This window comes from Hypanus sabinus, chromosome 3 (genome assembly GCF_030144855.1).
Source record: "Hypanus sabinus isolate sHypSab1 chromosome 3, sHypSab1.hap1, whole genome shotgun sequence".
Taxonomy (NCBI): domain Eukaryota; kingdom Metazoa; phylum Chordata; class Chondrichthyes; order Myliobatiformes; family Dasyatidae; genus Hypanus; species Hypanus sabinus.
Genome location: NC_082708.1, coordinates 57,835,553 through 57,855,392, shown reverse-complemented (window position 1 = coordinate 57,855,392; position 19,840 = coordinate 57,835,553). Strand labels below are relative to the sequence as shown.

Genomic DNA, 19,840 nt, shown 5'->3' with positions numbered 1-19,840 from the left:
TATACTCCCCAACACACAACTACAGAAGTTTGTAAAAGTCGTGGATGACATGCTGATTCTTCACGAACTTCTTAAAAAGTAGGGGCACTACTCTACCTTCTTTGTAATGGCAGTTACACGCTGGACCCACGGTGCTCTAACATGCTGACCCATTGCCACCTTTGATTAGCCAAAGACAGTGGTGTTTTCGGCAAACTTAAATAAGTAAAAAGCGGGTCAAACAGGGGGCTATACACACAGCCCTGTGATGCATCTGTGCTAATGGTGATTGTGGAACAATTGCCAATCCAAAATAAGTGAGGTCTGCAAGTGAAGAAATCAAGGATCCAGCTGCACAAGGATATATTAAAGCCTGGGTCATGGAATACATTATTAGATTTTTGAGGGATGATAATATTGAATTCAGAGCTGTAGTCAATGAAGAACACCCTGATATGTGCATCTTCACAGCCCAGATGTTCCAGAGTTCAGTGAAGAGCCAATAAAGGGTGTCATGGTAGCATTGCTGTCAATGTGACACTATTACAGCTCAAAACGTCGGAGTTTGGAATTCAATCACTGCGTCCTCTGTAAGGAGTTTATACCCACCCCCATGGGATGCATGGGTTTCCTGGGATCACTCTTGTTTTCTCCCATAGTCCAAAGGTCTATAGCTAGTAGGTTAATTTCTCATTGTAAATTGTCCCATGATTAGCTTAGGGTTAAATCAGGACTGCAGGTGGCATGACTTAAAAGGCCAGAAAGGCCTTTAGTGTGCTGCAGCTCTAAAATAAATAAATAAATAAATAAATGGAATGGCTTCTGCTATGAACCTGTTGTGACAGTAGGGTCAAATTTTTAGTAATTTTATGCCTTTGCGCTGTACTGCTGCAGCAAAACAACAGATTTTCCACCATATAAGAGAGTGATAATAAACCTGATTCTGAATCTGAAAATGGACTGTCTGTGGAATATTAGCATATGTTTGAACTTTCCATCCAAAGATCCCCCTGCCACTCTCTTCTAGCCCCAATAAATCTAGGACAAAATGAATTATATTTGACGGTATTTGTTTCTGTTTAATTCTGTTTGGGATGCTGGCATTGCTGGAAAGGGCAGCATTTATTGTCAGCTCTTACTGCATTTGTAAAGTTAGTTGTGGGTTACATTCTTGTTCCACTGTTATTAGTTCTCCCAAAGTGCTGTTGGAAGGGAATTCCAATATTTAGATCCAATGACTGTGAAAAAAGTGATGATCTGGACTAGGATGAGGCAGATGGAAATATCCAAAACTACTTAGAAATGATAGAGATTAAGCATTATTTTGTGGTTGTACATCAATAATTATTGGAACATTACTTCATATATGTTGTTGATTTTCTGTTTGCAGCAATAGAACTTATAATGTTAGTAGTGCAGTCACAGCTTTGAATGTACACAAGTATGAAGGATTATGCGATGTCCAGTTCTTTGATCATGTGGAAACTATTGGAAAAGAATATACGCTGTCCTGTCCAAATTTGGAAGTTTACAACAGCAATGAAGATAATATTACGTGGGTGAAGGTAAAAATCATACTTCAAATTTGTGTACCGATTGATCCCTATTGATTGGATATTAATTTAATGGTTTAAATTACTTATATTAGTAATATATGTGCAGAAGTTCTAAAAATGATGTTACTTAGCAAAATTGTATTCTCAAACAAAATGGAAAATCCAGTCTGTAACAATATTGTAGTCAAGACATGTCTATTGGAAGTTATGGTATTATTTAAAATAGGAGAATGTAAAGTCACGTTCACTGACCCTAAATGAATTTGGACTAACTTGAGGATGAGTTACAGTTCAATATAAATATCTTCATTCCATCTTTTCCCTTTTTGGTCTATTGATGATATTAGAATTGTGTATCTGCATTCAATAATTTACTATATCTACAAAAAAATAGCTTTTTATTTTAAACTTTAATTCAAAAATAAGCATAATCTAACAGTACTGCAACTTAACACGTCAACTTAGCACACTTTAGTAGATGTATAATTCTGCCTAGTGAGCAAGCAGAAAGGAGGCACGATATCAACAGGGATGATAATTTCACATCACTTGAAAGTTTTGAAGGACATATAAGAGGACGTTCAAAATTAGTAGGAGGACATACAAGTCAAAGTAAAAGCATTCTAAAAGTGTTAGACGTCAAACTATGAATACAATAGAACTACATTTTAAAAAGTTTTCTGTTGCTTTTAATGAGGTGGCATGCGGTGGTTAAAAATACTATTCCATCAATAACAAAGAAACAGAAGAGTTCTTCCACTCTTGATCCATTAAGAGTCAGCTTTAGTAGATTTACAATGCCATTTACAAGATTATTAAACTACATCAAAAGAAAATATGTATCAAAATAAATTTTATTCATAATAAAAATATTCACAAGAATAAATTGTGCAATGCATTTTCATTCTTACATTCAGAGATAATGCATTCAGTATGTTCAATTACATTCCTTAAAACCAATAACACGATAGCTCCCTTGGGAGGTGCACTGCTACAATAATTGGGCAGTTTCCTCATTCAAGCAATGCACACAAAATGGTGGAGGAACTCCGCAGGCCAGGCAGGATCTATGGAAAAAAGTACAGTTGATGTTTCGGGCCGAGACCCTTTGGCAGGACTGGAGAAGTAAAAGATGAGGAGTAGATTGAAAAAGATGGGGAAAGGGAGAGAGAAACACAAGGTGATAGGTAAAACTGGGAGCGTGAGGAATGTAGAGCTGGGAAGCTGATTGGTGATAGAGGTACAGCGCTGGAGAAGGAGGAGTCCAACAGGAGAGAACAGAGGCCATGGAATAGGAACACCAGAGGGAGGCTGTACTTGTTTCCATAGATGCTGTCTGGCCTGCTGAGTTCCTCCAGCATTTTTGTGTGTTTTGCTTGGATTTCCAGCATCTGCAAATTTTCTCTTGTTTGTGATTAGCTTCCTCATCCAAGCTGGACCTTCCCTGTCCAGTAGCAGAAGAACCCTATACTGTGGTGCTTCTCCACTGGACTCTTGTAGTGGCTGCACCAAGCTTCAGAGCATCATCAGTACATACTCCTGCAGCCTGGAATGAGCCATCTTTGTTCTTCAGAAGGTAGTCATGCAGGTTACGTTACTTATCACTTGTTGAAATCGATCACTATGAATCAAAGGAATGAAAAATCATTGACTTCCTCAATGTGTAACAAGCATCTATCCCTACAGTACAGATGGAAAACACCACCAACATATTCTTGTAATTTTCAGAACTGCAAGGACAAAGTTCACACAGGGAATACATACACCATTAGTAAAGTAGAGGAAAAGAGTGCTGGAAATTACATGTGTGTACTCACCCTAGGAAAAGATGGAGTGGAATATAATGTTACAAGAACAATAAGACTGAAGACCAGAGGTATGATTACTATTTAAGTAAAATGCTGTCTGCTCTTCTCTATGAAGCCTTTCAAATACCATTTTTTTCTGAGGCTTAAACAGCTTAAAATAGAGGAAGTCAGCCTCATTTATGTGCAAATTGCTAGCTTGCCTCCTTTTGGAAGGTTCTTGTATTCTTTGATAGGATAAGGGTGCTTCTGCTATTAAACTTGAAAATGAACAAGTTAGAAGATAAATGGCTTTGTGATTTTAAAAATATGAAAATAATCGTACCTGAATTGCTATTTGTTTGTGGAGGCAAAATTTTTGCCTTTAGAAAAGCTTTAAAACCTATGGTAAAACAGTGTCCTCTACCCACTGGTTCACTTAATGATGATAGGATTAAAGCTAAACGTAGGCTGAAAATTCAGAGGGAGCTAGACTAAAGTAAACAACATGAAAAGAGAAACTCAAGTGCCCATTGTAATAACCTCAGGGTTTGACAAAAACATTTCAATGGTTTATATCAGATCTGAAGTTACAATCTCTTTGATACCTTTCTGTGTTTAAGTTGTTCATTGGTATGATTCAAAGGCAGTGTAAGTGCCAACAATCTCGACCATCCTTCCTTTCAATAATCATCTGAGAAGTTATCTATCAAACAAAAGCTTGTTATTGATGTTTCAACATTTAACGGATAAGTTATTTCTATAATTGAAGTTTCATTTTAATAATGGCATAAAATTACCAAATTCAGCATTATGACAGGATTACTCAGAAACTTCCTACGCAAATCCAGTGAAGGGATTCTAAGAGTTCGGTGATATAGAGCATTTGCCTGAAATCCATTGAAAACTCCATATGGATGCTTTTGAAAAACCCCACATTGCATTAACTCTGGGATAGCACATGCAGAAATGCTTCTTAACTTCTTCTAAAGACCCAAAGCAACTCGCATTCTTCTGCTCGAAATTCATCTTGTAAGACAGGATTAGAGCTCATAGAAATAGATGTTCCACTTCTAGAAACTTCTTTCAAGACTGTGTCATGGTTCATGACTGGACAGGATCCCTTCCCCTGACTGTTTTGCAATGTTAGAGTATTTTGGCTTTTGTTTAATCCAGTATGTCTGCTGTTTAAATGGGATATAATGATCTTTATTTAAAAATTAACATCTTTAAATAACTATCATGTTTATTTTTTTCCACAGATCATATTGAACGATTTATACCAAAATTAATTTATCCTGGTAGGAGAGAGCAAATTGATGTTAAGCTCGGTATGTGTAATTTAGAATATCTTTTTAAAATGACACCTGTTGAAAGTGCCTTACTCAAGAACCATTCCACATGTGGTCTCACTGTCAAGCCTGCTGAGCCTGTGCTTACTTGCCAGAAGACTGATTGGACTGCGAGATCTACTTTCTCTTTATAATTCCAGCTGGAAAGCTAAGATCTGCTACTAAAACCAATGGCCAAGAATCTAAACTACCAGTTGCAATCCTATATGGATCTAGAGGCTAATAAACAGGATTTATGTGGTACTTTAACAGCACTAGCTCATTTAATTTCAAACAAATATTTCAGCTGCCTGCCATTGAAATATTTCCTTTAGTCTATGGCAGGTGACTTTCCTCAGGAGAAGATGGGACAGTACATATGGGCATGCTGTCGCCATTTGAGGAGGTCCCAGGCATAATAACTTGTCAAACTTCAACTCTGAGAGTAGCAGAACAAGACAGCTGGCTACCACCTCATTACAGAAGCAGAGAGAGACCAGCCCTGGTTCCCCTGAGGGTGAACGCAAGAAAGTCTTGGTTTGATGTCACCACGCCTCTGAAACTGGTTTAATAGAGATCCAGTGCCAGGGTTCTTGGCACTTTGTAGAAACTGATAGATTGGTCATTTTGTAACGATCTCATTTTCAGTTCCCCTTTCCTGCCTTATAGCTTCTGTTTCTCAGTCTGCAGAACCTATTAGTGATGTTCTGGTGAGCATGACAGTAAAAATTGGCTTGTAAAACACAGAAACAGGAGATTTGCCTTGTCCTCTAGAAATTATTTATGCAATTTATTTTCTAATGTTAATAGAACTCAGATGCCTGTGTTCCTCATATTTCATGCAAATATTGTGCTTCCATGCTGGATTTACAACAGCTAATCACAAACTATTAGATTATTGAGGAGAATGCATTTACCTCACTGTTGGAACCTGAAGTGAGATGTAAGAGCTGAGGCTTTGTTGCGATTTGATTTGGTAAGGATGCTGAGCAATGGTGTGATAAGGTCAGAACTGTCTCCTACAGGATATGGGAGATCAGGGAGACTGCCAGTGTCGGTGCTGAGAACATCTGTAGGAAATACGTCCAGCTGCAGCCCCTCACTGACCACATCTAGCAGCTAGGATTGCTCCTGCAACTTCTCTGCCCAGGATCACAAGAGATGGGCACTGAGGAGTGTGGTAGAACAAAAGTATCTGGGAACGCAGGTCCATAATTCATTGAAAAGTGGCATCACACGTAGATAGGGTTGTAACTAAAGCTTTTGGCACATTGGCCTTCATGAATCAATCTATTGAGTACAGGAGATGGGATGTAATGCTGAAGTTGTATAAGACTTTGATGAGGCCTAATTTGGACTATGTGTGTCGTTTTAGTCACCTACCTACAGGAAAGAAGTAAAAAAAGTTGATACAGTACAGAGAAAATTTACAAGGATGTTGCTGGGTCTGGAGAACCTGAGTTATAAGGAAAGATTGAATAGGTCAGGATTGTATTCCTTAGAACGTAAAAAATTGAAGGATTTGATGGAGGTATACAAAATTATTAAAGGTATAGATAGGGTTAACACAATCAAGCTTTTTCCACTGAGGTTGGATGGGACTGCAACCAGACATCACAGGTTAAGGGTGAAAGGTGAAAAGTTTATGGAGAACGTATGGGGAAACATCTTTACTCAGAGGGTTGTGAGAATGTGAAATGAGCTGCCAACACAAGTAGTGCATGCGAGTTCCATTTCAATGTTTAAGAGAAGTTTGGATAGGTACATGGATGGTAGGGGTGTGGAGAGCTATAGTCCCAGTGCAGGTTGATGCGAGTAGACAGTTTAAATGGCTTCAGCTTGGACAATTTGGGCCAAAGGGCCTGCTTCTGTGCTGTATTTCTGTATAACTCTAAATTACAGAGATGTGGACACAGCTCTGTACATTATGAAAACCAACCTCCCCTCCATGGACTCTCTCTGCACAGTAAAGCAGCCAACATACTCAAAGACATCTCCCACCCTGCACATTCTTTATCTTCATCCCATTGGGCAGAAGATACAAAAAACTGAAAGGATGCACCACCAGGCTCAACAGCAGCTTCTATTCTGATGTCGTAAGTCTATTGAGTGGTCATCAAGATAACAATGATGCCTTGACCTCACAATATATTTCATTATGGCCCTTGTACCTTAATGTCTACCTACATTGCATTTTCTCTGTAACTGTAACAGTATATTCTGCATCTTTTATTTGTTCTTTTAACACCTTGAGATACTTATAGTTTAGATTGATTTGTAGGGATGGAATGCAAACAGTATTGTCACTGTTCCTTGGTACCTTTAACATTAGTAAACCAATTACCAATTATCATGCTGAAGGACCAAGACAAGCAGCCAAAGGTTATTGTACACATTGGTATTAACAAGATAGATACAAAAGGGTTTAGGTCCTCCCTATCAACACAAGTATATGACTGGGTGAGGTACTCTTTCTCTGAATCTTCTGCTAAGCCTGAGAAATTAACCTTGAGAGAAGAGCAAGAACTTAGTGAGCTGCACTGTCATCATGCACTCAAGATGAGATTTACTGACCTGTCCCTGGGCAAGTTCTGGATTTCTGTGAGTGAAGAGTGTTTTGCCATTCATAGGAAAGCAATAAACATTTTGCTGAAGTTTTCAACTTCTTACATGTGTGTGCAAGCTTTATCTTATTTAACAAGCATCAAGAGCAAAGATAGAAATAGTCTCATTTCAGATGAACGTGAAATCCATGTGTGCTTATCTCAAGTTCGACTCAGATTTGAGAAATGTATTATGTTTGCCTTATGTTTTTAACATTTATGAAAGGGACAGAGATTAATTTCAAGAAATGTAAGCTAAAATTCATTCTTTACACAAAGAGCATTGACAGTTATTTTTGGATTATTATGTCTACAACTTACCGATCACACTAACGTATTGTGAGCTGAGACCTGAGAATTATTTCAAGGGTTCCTCCAGGGCAAAAAGGTTGAGAAAGGCTGCCTTAGAGACCTGGGTGTGGGGAAATTAGAGATCCACTTGGAGTCGGATGACCATGTGAACAGGAGAAACAATATGCGATAACACCTGGGTTTGCGATTTGGTGAGACCAGAGTTCGAGGCCTAGTGTTCTATAATGGGTGGATGATCGGAGTCAGTGCCAAGGATCGGAGCTTAAGGGTTGAATCAGGAGGCTGGAACCCCGAGTCTGCGAATCTCCGTGTGTCTGCTGGGGAAGTCAAAACTCAATGTCCCAAGTCCAAGTCTGCTGGAGGCTGGACAATAGACAATAGGTGCAGAAGTAGACCATTCAGCCCTTCGAGTCTGCACCACCATTCTGAGATCATGGCTGATCATCTACTATCAATACCCGGTTCCTGCCTTGTCCCCATATCCCTTGATTCCCCTATCCATAAGATACCTATCTAGCTACTTCTCGAAAGCATCCAGAGAATAGGCCTCCATTGCCTTCTGAGGCATTCAACACCCCCACAACTCTCTGGGAGAAGAAGTTTATCCTTAACTCTGTCCTAAATGACCTACCCCTTATTCTCAAACCATGCGCTCTGGTACTGGACTCTCCCAGCATCTGGAACATATTTCCTGCCTCTATCTTGTCCAATCCCTTAATAATCTTATATGTTGCAATCAGATCCCCTTTCAATCTCCTTTGTCCTTGGGATAGAGGACTGATAACGTGCAAGGGTAGGTGAAAGAACAGGACTTGTAATGTATAGACCTATTTCATTTGGAGCAATGACCCCCTCCCCCTTAGCACTACGTATTGATCTGTTGCGTGCGCATGCAATTGTGCGCTCTCTTGCTGCAAAACCATCTTCTGCCTACATACGTTTATTTAATTGAGTTGTAGTTGTGCATAGACACGACAAATTGGCGACGAGTATGAACCTGAATGTCAGAGAATATCACGAACTGTACCAATGGTTACGGGACGGAACAGCAAGAGTTAAACAGTATGAGAAAGCTGAAGGGCATGTTAGTAATAGTGAAAAATACGCTGAATTTAAAGTGAAAATGACATGGGAATGGCTTTAGTCGAATTTGATAGCCTGAATGAAGGCTGGAAGTCATATATTGAGAGCTGTATTGTAAATCAAACAAGCGTGGAGGAGCAAAAGAAAGCTCCTACACTTACTAGCTTAATTGGCCTAAGTACATACAGTCTCTTATGCAACTTTGTAACCCTTGCAAACGCAGCAAGCAAGACGTTGGACGAAACTGGTACGATTTTACAGAATCACTTGAACCTGAAACTAAAAGGAACCAGTCAAAAGATGGAAGCATTTCTGAATACATTGCAGAACTGAGCACTTTCCCAGTACTGTGACTTCAGAGATGGACTTACTGATGCCTTAAGAGACTACATGGCATGCATAGTCAATGCACTCAAACGAGACCTTTGGCAGAAAAAGACCTAACCTTAGAATGGGAATTGAGACTATAGCAAAGGATGCAGCAGAACTACAGAAAAGGAAGTCAGAATGTGAAATGCACAAAACGTCTCTGAATGGTGCAAAAAGCCAAAGATGTCATTGATGTGGCAAATCCTCCCATGATACAACTGACTGTTGGTTCAAAACAAAAGTTGGCAGTAAGCGTCACAGACAAGGTCACATAGAGAGAATGTGCAAAGTGCAGAAAAGCTCAACGGAGAAAAAAACCTCAAACACCAGGCTATGCAAATGCATAGAGTTTATGCTAGTGACAGATTACCAGCCCCTTGTGTCCATTTTCAATCCAGGAAGGGAATTGCACTGAAGACTGCCACCTGGTTACAAGATTGGGCACTGTTCCCACTCTTATGACATAGAGTTCAAGGGTACCAAGCAACACAACAATGCTGATGTCTTGTCATGTCATCCACTATTGGCAGATGAAGAAGAGAAGTCTTCATACTGTGACCCAGCAGAAGTGTTCCACACCACATTGATGGACCAGTTGCTGGTAACAAATTCTGAAATACAAAGGAAGCAAGGGATGACCCAACATTGTCAAAAGTCGATGAAATCACCATGCAAGGATGGCCAGCTCATGGTAATCCTATGTTTCCAGAGTTTTCTGTGAGATGAGACCAACTGTCAGTATGTCAAAGAATGCTGATGTGTGGATCTTGTGTTGTGCACCGGAGTGTTAGAAAATCTGCATGAAGGACACCTGGGTACAGTCAAGATGAAGAGTCTCAACCAGAGCTATATGTGGTGGCTGGGAATAGATAAACAGATTGAAAATTTGTCCAGAAGATGTTCTGGATGTCAAAAAGTTCAAAGTGCCACACCCATGGGAGTGGCCAACTTCTCCATGGAAACGGATACATATTGAATTTGCTGAGCCATTCATGGACTCTGTGTTTCTGTGCTGTGGATGCTCATTCGAGTAAGACCAATGAAGTCATTCACCTTAGCAAAGACTGTCTCCTCCCTGAGGACTATCTTCACCATAAATGGCTTACCTGAACAAATTGTGAGCAACAATGGACCACAGTACACTCCAAAAGAAATCTGACAGTACATGAAGAAAAATGGCATTAGACATTTCAAGTCAGCTCCTCACCACCAATTAACAAAAGGTTTATCCAAACCTTCAAGAAATCCATTAAAGAAATAGACAAGGAGGACATTCCTCTACAGCACAAGGTGGACAACTTCCTTTTTGTGTATTGGAGCTCTGTCCATGTGACAGCAAATCAAGCACCTGCAGTGCTGTTCATGAACAGGAATCCAAGATCTTGCATTGACCTCCTGAAACCAGACTTCTGAAGGAAAGTGCAGAATAAACAGTTCAGCCAGTTGCCAAGTGAAGCAGCAAGGAGCTTCAAGTTTGGATTGGAAGTCCAAATGGATGATTATGAAGAAGACAAGTGGACATCTGGTAGAATAGCTACAAGAACTGTACTATTGATGTGCACAGTGGGTTGTGGAGATCAGACCTGGAGATGTCATGTTGACCAGATACTGGATGCTCAACCGAAGGACACATCTGAGTTGACTGCATCCAACAAGACGGACACATTACAGTCACCGGACTTGCCTCTCAGTGTTGATCGTGTCACTGACAGCAACGTGACACCTGAAACTGAGGACGTTGACGTAGACAAGACACCTACCAAACCCGATGCCACTCCACAGGCCCAGAGACGCTATCCTAAAAGAAACAGAGCACCACACAGACTGAACCTTTAGAGCTGTGTAATTAGTTATGGACTGTTATCATGAAAGCATGTTTATTTTGAATATCGGTTTGTGAAAGGGAAATTGAATGTTTTGTACATATGCAGTTCTATGTTACATTGATCTAAAGGATGAGTAAGTGTAATGTATGGATCTATTTTTTTAGAGCAATGACCCCTCCCCCCTTAGGACTATGTATTAATCTGTTGCCTGTGCATACGCTGTTGTCAACACATGGGCATTGTGCTGTCGCTCTCTCATTGCAATGAGAATACACCAGTTAAAGCCATCTCGCACATACATGCTTTTACTTAATTGATATGTGATTGTGCAGGCACAACAGGACTTGTTGCTTTTGTCGATTTTTTTTTGCTTGATATTGTTCTGTTTTGCTGAGTTCTGTGTTGGTCTGCCAGGCATCTTGGGTATCCTATGTGGGTGCCGGAAGGTGTTGTGAAATTGTGGGCTGCACCCCAGCATACCCTAGGGTGTGTAGGTTGTTAATGCAAATGACCCATTTCACTATGTGTCTTGATGTTCACATGAGAAAATAAACTTGAATATTGAATCTACTTCAGGGATATTCCAGGAGGAATATCCAGCAAGGCCATATGAATAGAATTTAGAAATAAGAAAAGTAATTACTTTGATGCTATTATACTATAGGTCTTCAGTAGTCAGCAAGATTTTAGAGGGGAATATAAGTAGGGAAATCATAGAAAGGTATTGGAAAAATACGGCACAAGTAGTAGATTTTAATTTCCTCCAACATTGACAGACTGCCATAGTGCTAAGAAATCAAAAGAGGAAGAATCAAGTGTTTCCAGGAAAGTTTCCTGAAGCAATATGCAGATAGCCCTACAAGAGAGGGGGCAACACATGATGTCCTGTTAGGAAATGAGGCTGGGTAAATGGCTGATCATTCAGTGGGGAGCATATTGTGACCAGTGACTATAGTTCTATTACGGTCAAGATAAGAAAAGAATTTAGTTAATCAGAACTGTAAAACATGTTAAAATAATTAATAATATTATAAAATCAAATAATTTCCATAACTTGAACTTTTTTTTTGCTTTAGGAGATGCAAAAAAAATTGAATGCAAAGCTGTTCTTGGCCAGAAAAACAATGAATTCTGCATGCTGTATTGGTTATTTAATGAGAGGGACTTTGACACAAACGGAGAAGATCCTGTCTATGAACGCCATAAGAGGTAGGAGATATACTGATATAGATTATACTCAGCCCATTGTCAAAGCTTTTGCAGCAAATATAAATTATTGGAAGCAATATTCTCCAGAGTTCAAATATTGGCTGTGTTAAATTTCCAATTTATTGCTTAATATCAGCTGTCATTAAACTGGAAGGTCCTCCGGGATGACTGTCATTAAAGTAAATAGCTAATATTTACTTTAACTGTAATTAATGAAAAATCATAGAAGAAATAATCCAAAATCCCATCGAGCCTGAGTAAATGTGCAATTATACTAACATGTTCGATTTCTGTAAGCAGCTTAAAAACATGAATATTTCAGTTATACACTGGCATTGGATGCTTAATTAACACAATTCCTTATTTTCAATAATGACAATCTCACAATTCTGTTCCTCTTAGGGTTGTCACAAAAGGCAGTAGAACATATCAGATAAGCACCCTGGTGTTCAAAAAAATTGAAAAAGAGCATCTGAATGAACCTTTCATTTGTAAATTAATTTGTCCAGAGACGGACTTAAATGGCACTGTCACTCTTCGGGAAAAAGGTACTGCATTTTCTCATTCAAGTAATAGAATAATAAATTGAAGTTGGATCATTGGATTACTGGCGGCCAAAATCAGTGAAAGCTAAGCATCTGGATTAAAATGTTCTGGATTCATTTTATGATGAATTAGTTGTTTTTAGATTGAAGATTAATAAGCTGTGTGCAATAATAGAGTTGCTTGGGTTTTCATTTGCAGTGGTGGCTGCATGTCCATAGCTAATATCTGGATAGATTTGACTTGTTAAGAAAATAAGGAGATACAAAAAAGGGCCAACAGTAGGTCAAATAGTCCTTTGAGCCCCTGAGTGTCCTCCATAGTCCTCAAGACCTCCAGTACAAAATCCATCCATCTCACTTTAGATTATACCAATTTATTTAAAATCCAAAGACCTCTTGAATAGTGAATTGCAAAGATTTATAATGGTAAAAATTCTTCCTCACCCAAGTTTCATATGGCTGACCCTTTATCCTGACATTATACTTCATAGATTTACGGTGTACCATAATGTTAAATTTCACCATTTTTGTTGAGCGTTTTAATTTTGTACAATCACCCATCTTGGTTCATCAAAAAGGAAACAACTATTATATTGGGAGTATGCCAATATGAAAAGATGCCAGTTCTATATAGGCTCTTTTTCTTTTTTCATTGTAATGCAGTTACATATTCTCTTCATTCTCTTCAAATTAAATGTATGAGAGCCGTGTACAAGACTTTAAACTAGAATGGTTGGGAGGTGGGAATCAAATTGAGGAGAGTGGAGGTTAGTTCACAAATAGAGAAAGCATGTAGACAATGCATGAGGGAGGATAGGCAGGTGATAAAGAAGGGGAGTGCTCAGACCGAAGATATAGGAGAGAAGGAAGAAAAAGAAGATAGTAAATTTGATTGCACTGTTAGGGATAAACAGAGAGTAAGAGTTGGAAAATTTCTTAAATGCATTTATTTTAATGCTAGGAGCATTGTAAGAAAGGTGGATGAGCTTAGAGCATGGATTGATACCTGGAAATATGATGTTATAGCTATTAGTGAAACATGGTTGTGGGAGAGTTGTGATTGGCAACTAATTATTCCTGGATTTTGTTGCTTCAGGTGTGCTAGAATCGGAGGGGCAAGAGGGGGAGGTGTTGCATTGTTTGTCAGAGAAAATATTATAGCGGTGCTTTGGCAGGGTAGATTAGAGGGCTCATCTAGGGAGACTATTTATGTGGAATTGAGGAATGGGAAAGGTGTAACAACACTTATAGAGGTGTATTATAGACCACCTAATGGGGAGCGAGAATTGGAGGAGAAAATTTGTAAGGAGATAGCAGATATTTGTAGTAAGCACAGGGTTGTGATTGTGGGAGATTTTAATTTTCCACACAGCCTGGGAAGCCCATTCTGTAAAAGGGCTGGATGGTTCAGAGTTTGTAAAATGTGTGCAGCACATGTTTTTTGCAGCAATACATAGAGGTACCAACCGGAGAAGGGGCAGTGTTGGAGCTCCTGTTAGGGAATGAGATAGGTCAGGTGACGGAGGTATGAGTTGGGGAGCACTTTGGGTCCAGTGATCACAATGCCATTAGTTTCAATATAATTATGGAGAAGGATAGGTCTGGACACAGGGTAGAGATTTTTGACTGGAGAAAGACTAACTTTGAGGAGATGCGAAAGGATTTAGAAGGAGTGGATTAGGACAATTTGTTTTATGGGAAGGATGTAATAGAGAAATGGAGGTCATTTAAAGGTCAAATTTTGAGTGTACAGAATCTTTATGTTTGAGAGCCATGATTTTCAAGGGTTATTGGAAACTTGGTTAGGAAAAAGAGAGAGATCTACAATAAATATAGGCAGCATGGAGTAAATGAGGTGCTCAAGGAATATAAAGAATGTAAAAAGAATCTTAAGAAAGAAATTAGAAAAGCTAAAAGAAGATATGAGTTTGCTTTGGCAAGTAAGGTGAAAGTAAATCCAAAGGGTTTCTACAGTTATATTATTAGCAAAAGGATAGTGAGAGATAAAATTGGTCCCTTAGAGAATCAGAGTGGACAGCTATGTGCGGAGCCAAAAGAGATGGGGGAGATTTTGAACAATTTCTTTTCTTCGGTATTCACTAAGGAGCAGGATATTGAATTGTGTAAGGTAAGGGAAACAAGTAGGGTAGTTATTAAAACTGTGATGATTAAAAAAGTGGAGGTACTGGCACTTTTAAAGAAAGTAATGTTTGACCAATTTTATTGAATTTTTTGAAGAGGTTACTAGGAAAGTTGACGGGGGTAAAGCAGTGGATGGTGTCTATATGGACTTCAGTAAGGCCTTTGACAGGGTTCCACATGGAAGGTTAGTTAGGAAGGTTCAAACATTAGGTATTAATATTGAAGTAGTAAAATGGATTCAACAGTGGCTGGATGGGAGATGCCAGAGAGTAGTGGTGGATAACTGTTTGTCAGGTTGGAGGCCGGTGACTAGTGGCGTGCCTCAGGGATCTGTACTGGGCCCAATGTTGTTTGTCAAATACATTAATGATCTGGATGATGGGGTGGTAAATTGGATTAGTAAGTATGCAGATGATACCAAGATAGGTGGCATCGTGGATAATTACAGAAACAGAAAAATGCAACAAGAACATTGATCATTAGACCCTGTCCACCACAGAAAATGCCACACGAACATCAACTCCCAAATCTCCCTTTCCTGCAGGTAAAAAGAGAAAGCGTAAGTGAAAACACGGAATATAAAAACTATAAAACTGAAAAAACATCCATAGTCCATTGTCTAAATCCATAAACACAGAACACCTTGGTAACATCCTTAGATGAACAGCATATAACAGTCATCTGTTTTTTTTCCCCCTTTCAACTGTTGGTAGTTGGTGGGGGAAAAACAGATGAAAAGGGAAACTGGTAAAAATATTGTTGAAACCAGAAGGCGGATAAATGGCATGAATCAGCAAGAGGGTAACATGAGATAATTGAGAGACAAAGGCAAAATGTTTCTTTTGTCAAAACTGTAATGACATTTATTTTGCCACCACTTCAAAGATGAGCAGCTTCCCTTTCTTGTTTATCTATTTGTATGTGATAACTTTGTTGTTTCATTTTGTTCCTTCCATTTTTAAATGCTGTTTACGAAGTCAATTCTTCCCTTTCTATAGAGGGGTTCAAACCTGGAACATTCAGTATGTTGATTGTCCCATTCCTCCAGTCTGACCTGCAACATGTTTCCAACAACTGCAGAATTTTACATTTTGTGTAAAGCATTAAATTTGAATCAGCATGAACAAGTATATTGGCATCAATCTGGTAGGAACTAGGGAAAGGAAGAATGAGAAGTGGGAAGATAGGGTCACAATCATGAGTTTCACTGCATCGGCTGCAAATTGATAGTCGGTTGCAAGTTAGAATATATCAAAAATTATAATTAATTCCTGCCCATTTCAAATAAATGATAAAAATAAAAATTGAAAAGCTTGCAAATCCAAAAATATATATTAAAATCAAAAAGTATTGGAAACACTCAGCAGATCACAGCTATATAAAGATAAATGGTCAGAATTTCAGGTGCATGAATGTTTAAAATAAGCCACTAATGCAATACACTGATAAACAAAATTATTGAAGCCTGACTGGTGGTATTTGCACAGCATCAATACCACATAACTACACAAGCAAGAGAAAGTCACTCCACCCCTCTGTTCTGCTCCACCATTCAATAAACTCAAGGCTGATCTTATACATCAACAGCACGTCCTTCACAAATCCTGAATCTCTTGATTTTCTTATTATCTAAAATCTATCAATCTGTCTTGAATGTACTTAGTGATTGAGCCATTACTGGATTTATGGGCATTGCATTCCAAAGATTTGCTACCCTCTAATCTGGGTAAAGATAAACAAGAGACTCTGCAGGTGCTGGAAATTCAGGTGAGGTCTTGATGAAGAATGTCAGCCTGAAATGTTGACTGTTTATTTTTGACCTGTTGAGTCTGCCTGATCTGCTGAGTTCCTTCCAGTGTTCTGTGTGTTTTCCCCCAGCTAAGTAAATTTCTTGTCATTGCTCTACTGAATAGTTGACCCCTTATTTGAGATTGTCACATCTAACATTTGGCAAGAGAAAATATTATCCCGCCATCTACCCTATCATCTATACATTTCATTGAGGTAATTTTCCAATAATTTAAATTCGGGAGATTAAGAGGTCAAATTAGCTAATTAACTTCATTGAGCCATTGCCACTTAACTTCTCACATGTATGCCTTCCATTGGGAAGAAGATAACTGGAAACTGTGGGGTTTTGTGTTCTCTGTGACTGCAATGTTTGATTGATACTCTGCATTAATGATGCTGATCACAAATTTTCTTTAATTTCTGTAGGCAAATATGACTTCTGTCTAATATTCCTGCTACTGTTTTCAACCTTGGTTGTTATCATTATTGTAGCAGTGGTCTATGCCAGGTTCAAAATAGACTTGGCCCTTTGCTTCAGGGACTTAATTTCCAAGGATGAAACTCTACAAGGTAAAATTCTAAAAATAACCGTATGCATAAATCTTATTTTGATTCATACCAAAGATGAATAGATAAACCCTGAACTGAAGTGTTGGATTTTGCTTATGGACCTCTCCCTAACCAGGATATCAACGCATCTGTAAATTCAGGTTGCAGTCACCTGCACCTTTCCACATCCTAAGCGGTCTATTGTGAATTTGTGCATTACCAAAATTCACTATAAGTCACAGAAACCTAAGCACTTTCACTGTACAAATGCTATTAAAAACATCTGCAGAACCACCTTCCAATTCCAACCACAAGCAACCAGATGACATTAGCAGTTTTAATGAATTTCACAGCTCTTCCCCCTTCCCTACAAACTTCAGACTTTCCCAGGAAAGTGACATCTACTAGCCTGGAAGTGCAAAAATAATTTTGGTGATTGGCACATTGGACTTGTTTTATGTTGAGTTATTCTTTATTCTCAGTGATGATACATCATTCCTGTCACAAATACGCTAACTAATAATTTGTTTAAATCATTTAAACTGGTTTCACTATGGGCTCTAGGATTTGGTCTAAATTAACATGATGTTATGCAGCCCAAATTGTTCGAGTAGACAGAGGAAAGCAATTCTGGCCACCCATTTGATAAAAACGGGCAGGTCATTACTTACTGTTTTAAAGGTGCTGTTTGCCATCAATGAAAGCCTGAAGATTTACACCAGCAGCTTTTTACAACATGCATACTAGTGACTGGAGTGCAGCTCACTCATTGCTTTACAAAGCAATAGTCATCACACATAATAATCAGTGTATTAAATATAATAACTAATACTCACTTTTTGGATTTGACTTTCAGACAGTAAGGAATATGATGCCTACGTATTGCTTCTTAAGAGTAAAGAGACTGTCATCTGCGCTGAGGTAGAAGCTTTTGCTTTGAAACTATTACCCACAATTCTAGAACAAAAATTTGGCTATCGTTTGTGCATTTTTGAACGTGATGTGCTTCCTGGATCAGGTACAGTTGTCTCTTCAACTTAACTGCAGTACTAAAATGTACGCTTTATATGAGAAAATACATTCATTAGCAATCATCATCCTTGAGCCTTTTCTTTGTCTTGTTTCTAAACAAGAGTATGAAGATTTCTTCATTTACTTTTTGTTTGATACATCAAGTATGCTCCTGTTGAGCCAGACCCATCCCATTCCCATCCACTGAATTTCTATCTCTCTTTAATCACATTTCATTCATTCCTCCTAATGTCAACAGAACTTTGATTTCTAGACAGCATACTAATTAATATTGTAAGTACTTCCTTCCCATTATACATTGTGTTAAATTTGTTCATGGGGTATTGGCAGTGCAATGTCAGATTTAGTTGTCCGTCCCTGTTTATTCTTGAAATTCTGATGGTGAATTATTTCATTTGGTGATTGCAGCCAGTGTGATGAAAGTATACCTATCAAATTGCCTAAAACTATTGAATTTAACTGTTTCTTAAGTTAATGTTAGGCCTCATTGGAAAAGAGCATGAGGCCACTGACAGGTAGGTCATAGATATAGAATTAGAGTGACAGGCAACTGGAAGCTCAAGTTAACGCCTGAGGAATGAATGTAGGTGCAGTACAATGTGATCACACAATCTATTGTGTGTTTGGGTTCTCCAGTGCAGTAGACACCATATTGTGCTTCTCAAAGAATACAACTGTACTTGCTTCTTCCACTTCTTCTGGCAGTTTGCTCCATAAACTCACCACCCTCCTCATGAAAAATGTAGCTAAGTTCCTTTGAAGATTTTACCTTTCACCCTAGAACTATGCCCTTTAGTTTTGGACCCTCCTATCATAAGAAAAAGACTATTGCCATCCACCTTTATTATGCCTTTCATAAATGTAAATACTACTATAAAGTTGCCCCTCATTCTTCTGTGTTCCAGTGAATGGAGATGTAGTCTGGCCAACCTCTCCCTACAACTCAGGCTCCCTAGTATTGGCAATATCCTTGTACGTATTTCCCTGTACTCTATCCTTTGTAATTGTACTCCTGGGCCCTCTGTTTCATTATATTTCCTAGTGCTTTAACATACGTAGTACAAGTCCTATACTTGTTTGACTTTCCAAAGTGCATCATCTCACATATATTGTATTTGTGGCCCACTTGCTTAACTGATCAAGATCATATAATCACCTATGATACCTTTCCTCACTATTGAGAACACCTCCTAATTTTGTGTCATCTGTAAACTTACCAATCAAATCTCGTGCAGTCACATTCAAATCATTTATATGAATAACAAATAGCAAGGGTCCTAACATTAACACCTGTGGCACACCACTAGTCGCTGGCCTCCATTCTGAAAAACAACGTTCAACCACCAACCTCTGCTTTCGAACTTCAAGCCAATTTTGAATCCACCCAAGTATCTCTCCTTGGATCCCATGGGACCTAAACCTTCCTGACCAGTCCTGTCAAGGCCTTTCCAAAATCCAGTTGACAATATCCTGCTCTACTCTCATCTGTCTTTTTGGTTACTTCTTCAAAAAACTTAAAAGATTCTGAAATCCCAACTTTTCACACACAAAGCCCTACTGACTCTACTGAATTAGACTTCGTCCAAATTATGGTGGATCCTGTTCCTCTGAGTTCCCTCCAGTAAATTCTCCATCACTGGTGTCAGGTTAAACAGCCTGTCTTTCTCTGGGTTGTCCTTGTTACCCTCTTCAAACAATGGAACAACATTAGCTGCCTTCCAGTTTTTGG

General features: G+C 38.8%; 1 protein-coding gene and 1 long non-coding RNA gene across 6 annotated transcripts in view; one reads left to right on the top strand and one right to left on the bottom strand.

Annotated features, from left to right (window-relative positions):
* The window catches only part of LOC132391350 (interleukin-18 receptor 1-like), a 47,758-nt gene that overhangs the window by 21,286 nt on the left and 6,632 nt on the right, over positions 1-19,840 (top strand). For all 5 annotated transcript variants that reach the window (XM_059964412.1, XM_059964413.1, XM_059964409.1 and 2 more), the window contains 7 exons: positions 1,370-1,544; positions 3,264-3,411; positions 4,582-4,650; positions 11,920-12,052; positions 12,455-12,600; positions 16,957-17,100; positions 17,936-18,097. In XM_059964412.1, the coding sequence (XP_059820395.1) occupies positions 1,370-1,544; positions 3,264-3,411; positions 4,582-4,650; positions 11,920-12,052; positions 12,455-12,600; positions 16,957-17,100; positions 17,936-18,097 (977 nt within the window). The remainder of the gene's footprint in view (positions 1-1,369; positions 1,545-3,263; positions 3,412-4,581; positions 4,651-11,919; positions 12,053-12,454; positions 12,601-16,956; positions 17,101-17,935; positions 18,098-19,840) is intronic.
* Positions 1,986-19,840, bottom strand: part of LOC132391354 (uncharacterized) — a 116,504-nt gene continuing 98,649 nt past the window's right edge. The window contains exons 4-5 of the long non-coding RNA XR_009511183.1: positions 3,928-4,025; positions 1,986-3,156 (exon numbers count right to left, since the gene is read on the bottom strand). This is a non-coding gene — a long non-coding RNA (uncharacterized LOC132391354). The remainder of the gene's footprint in view (positions 3,157-3,927; positions 4,026-19,840) is intronic.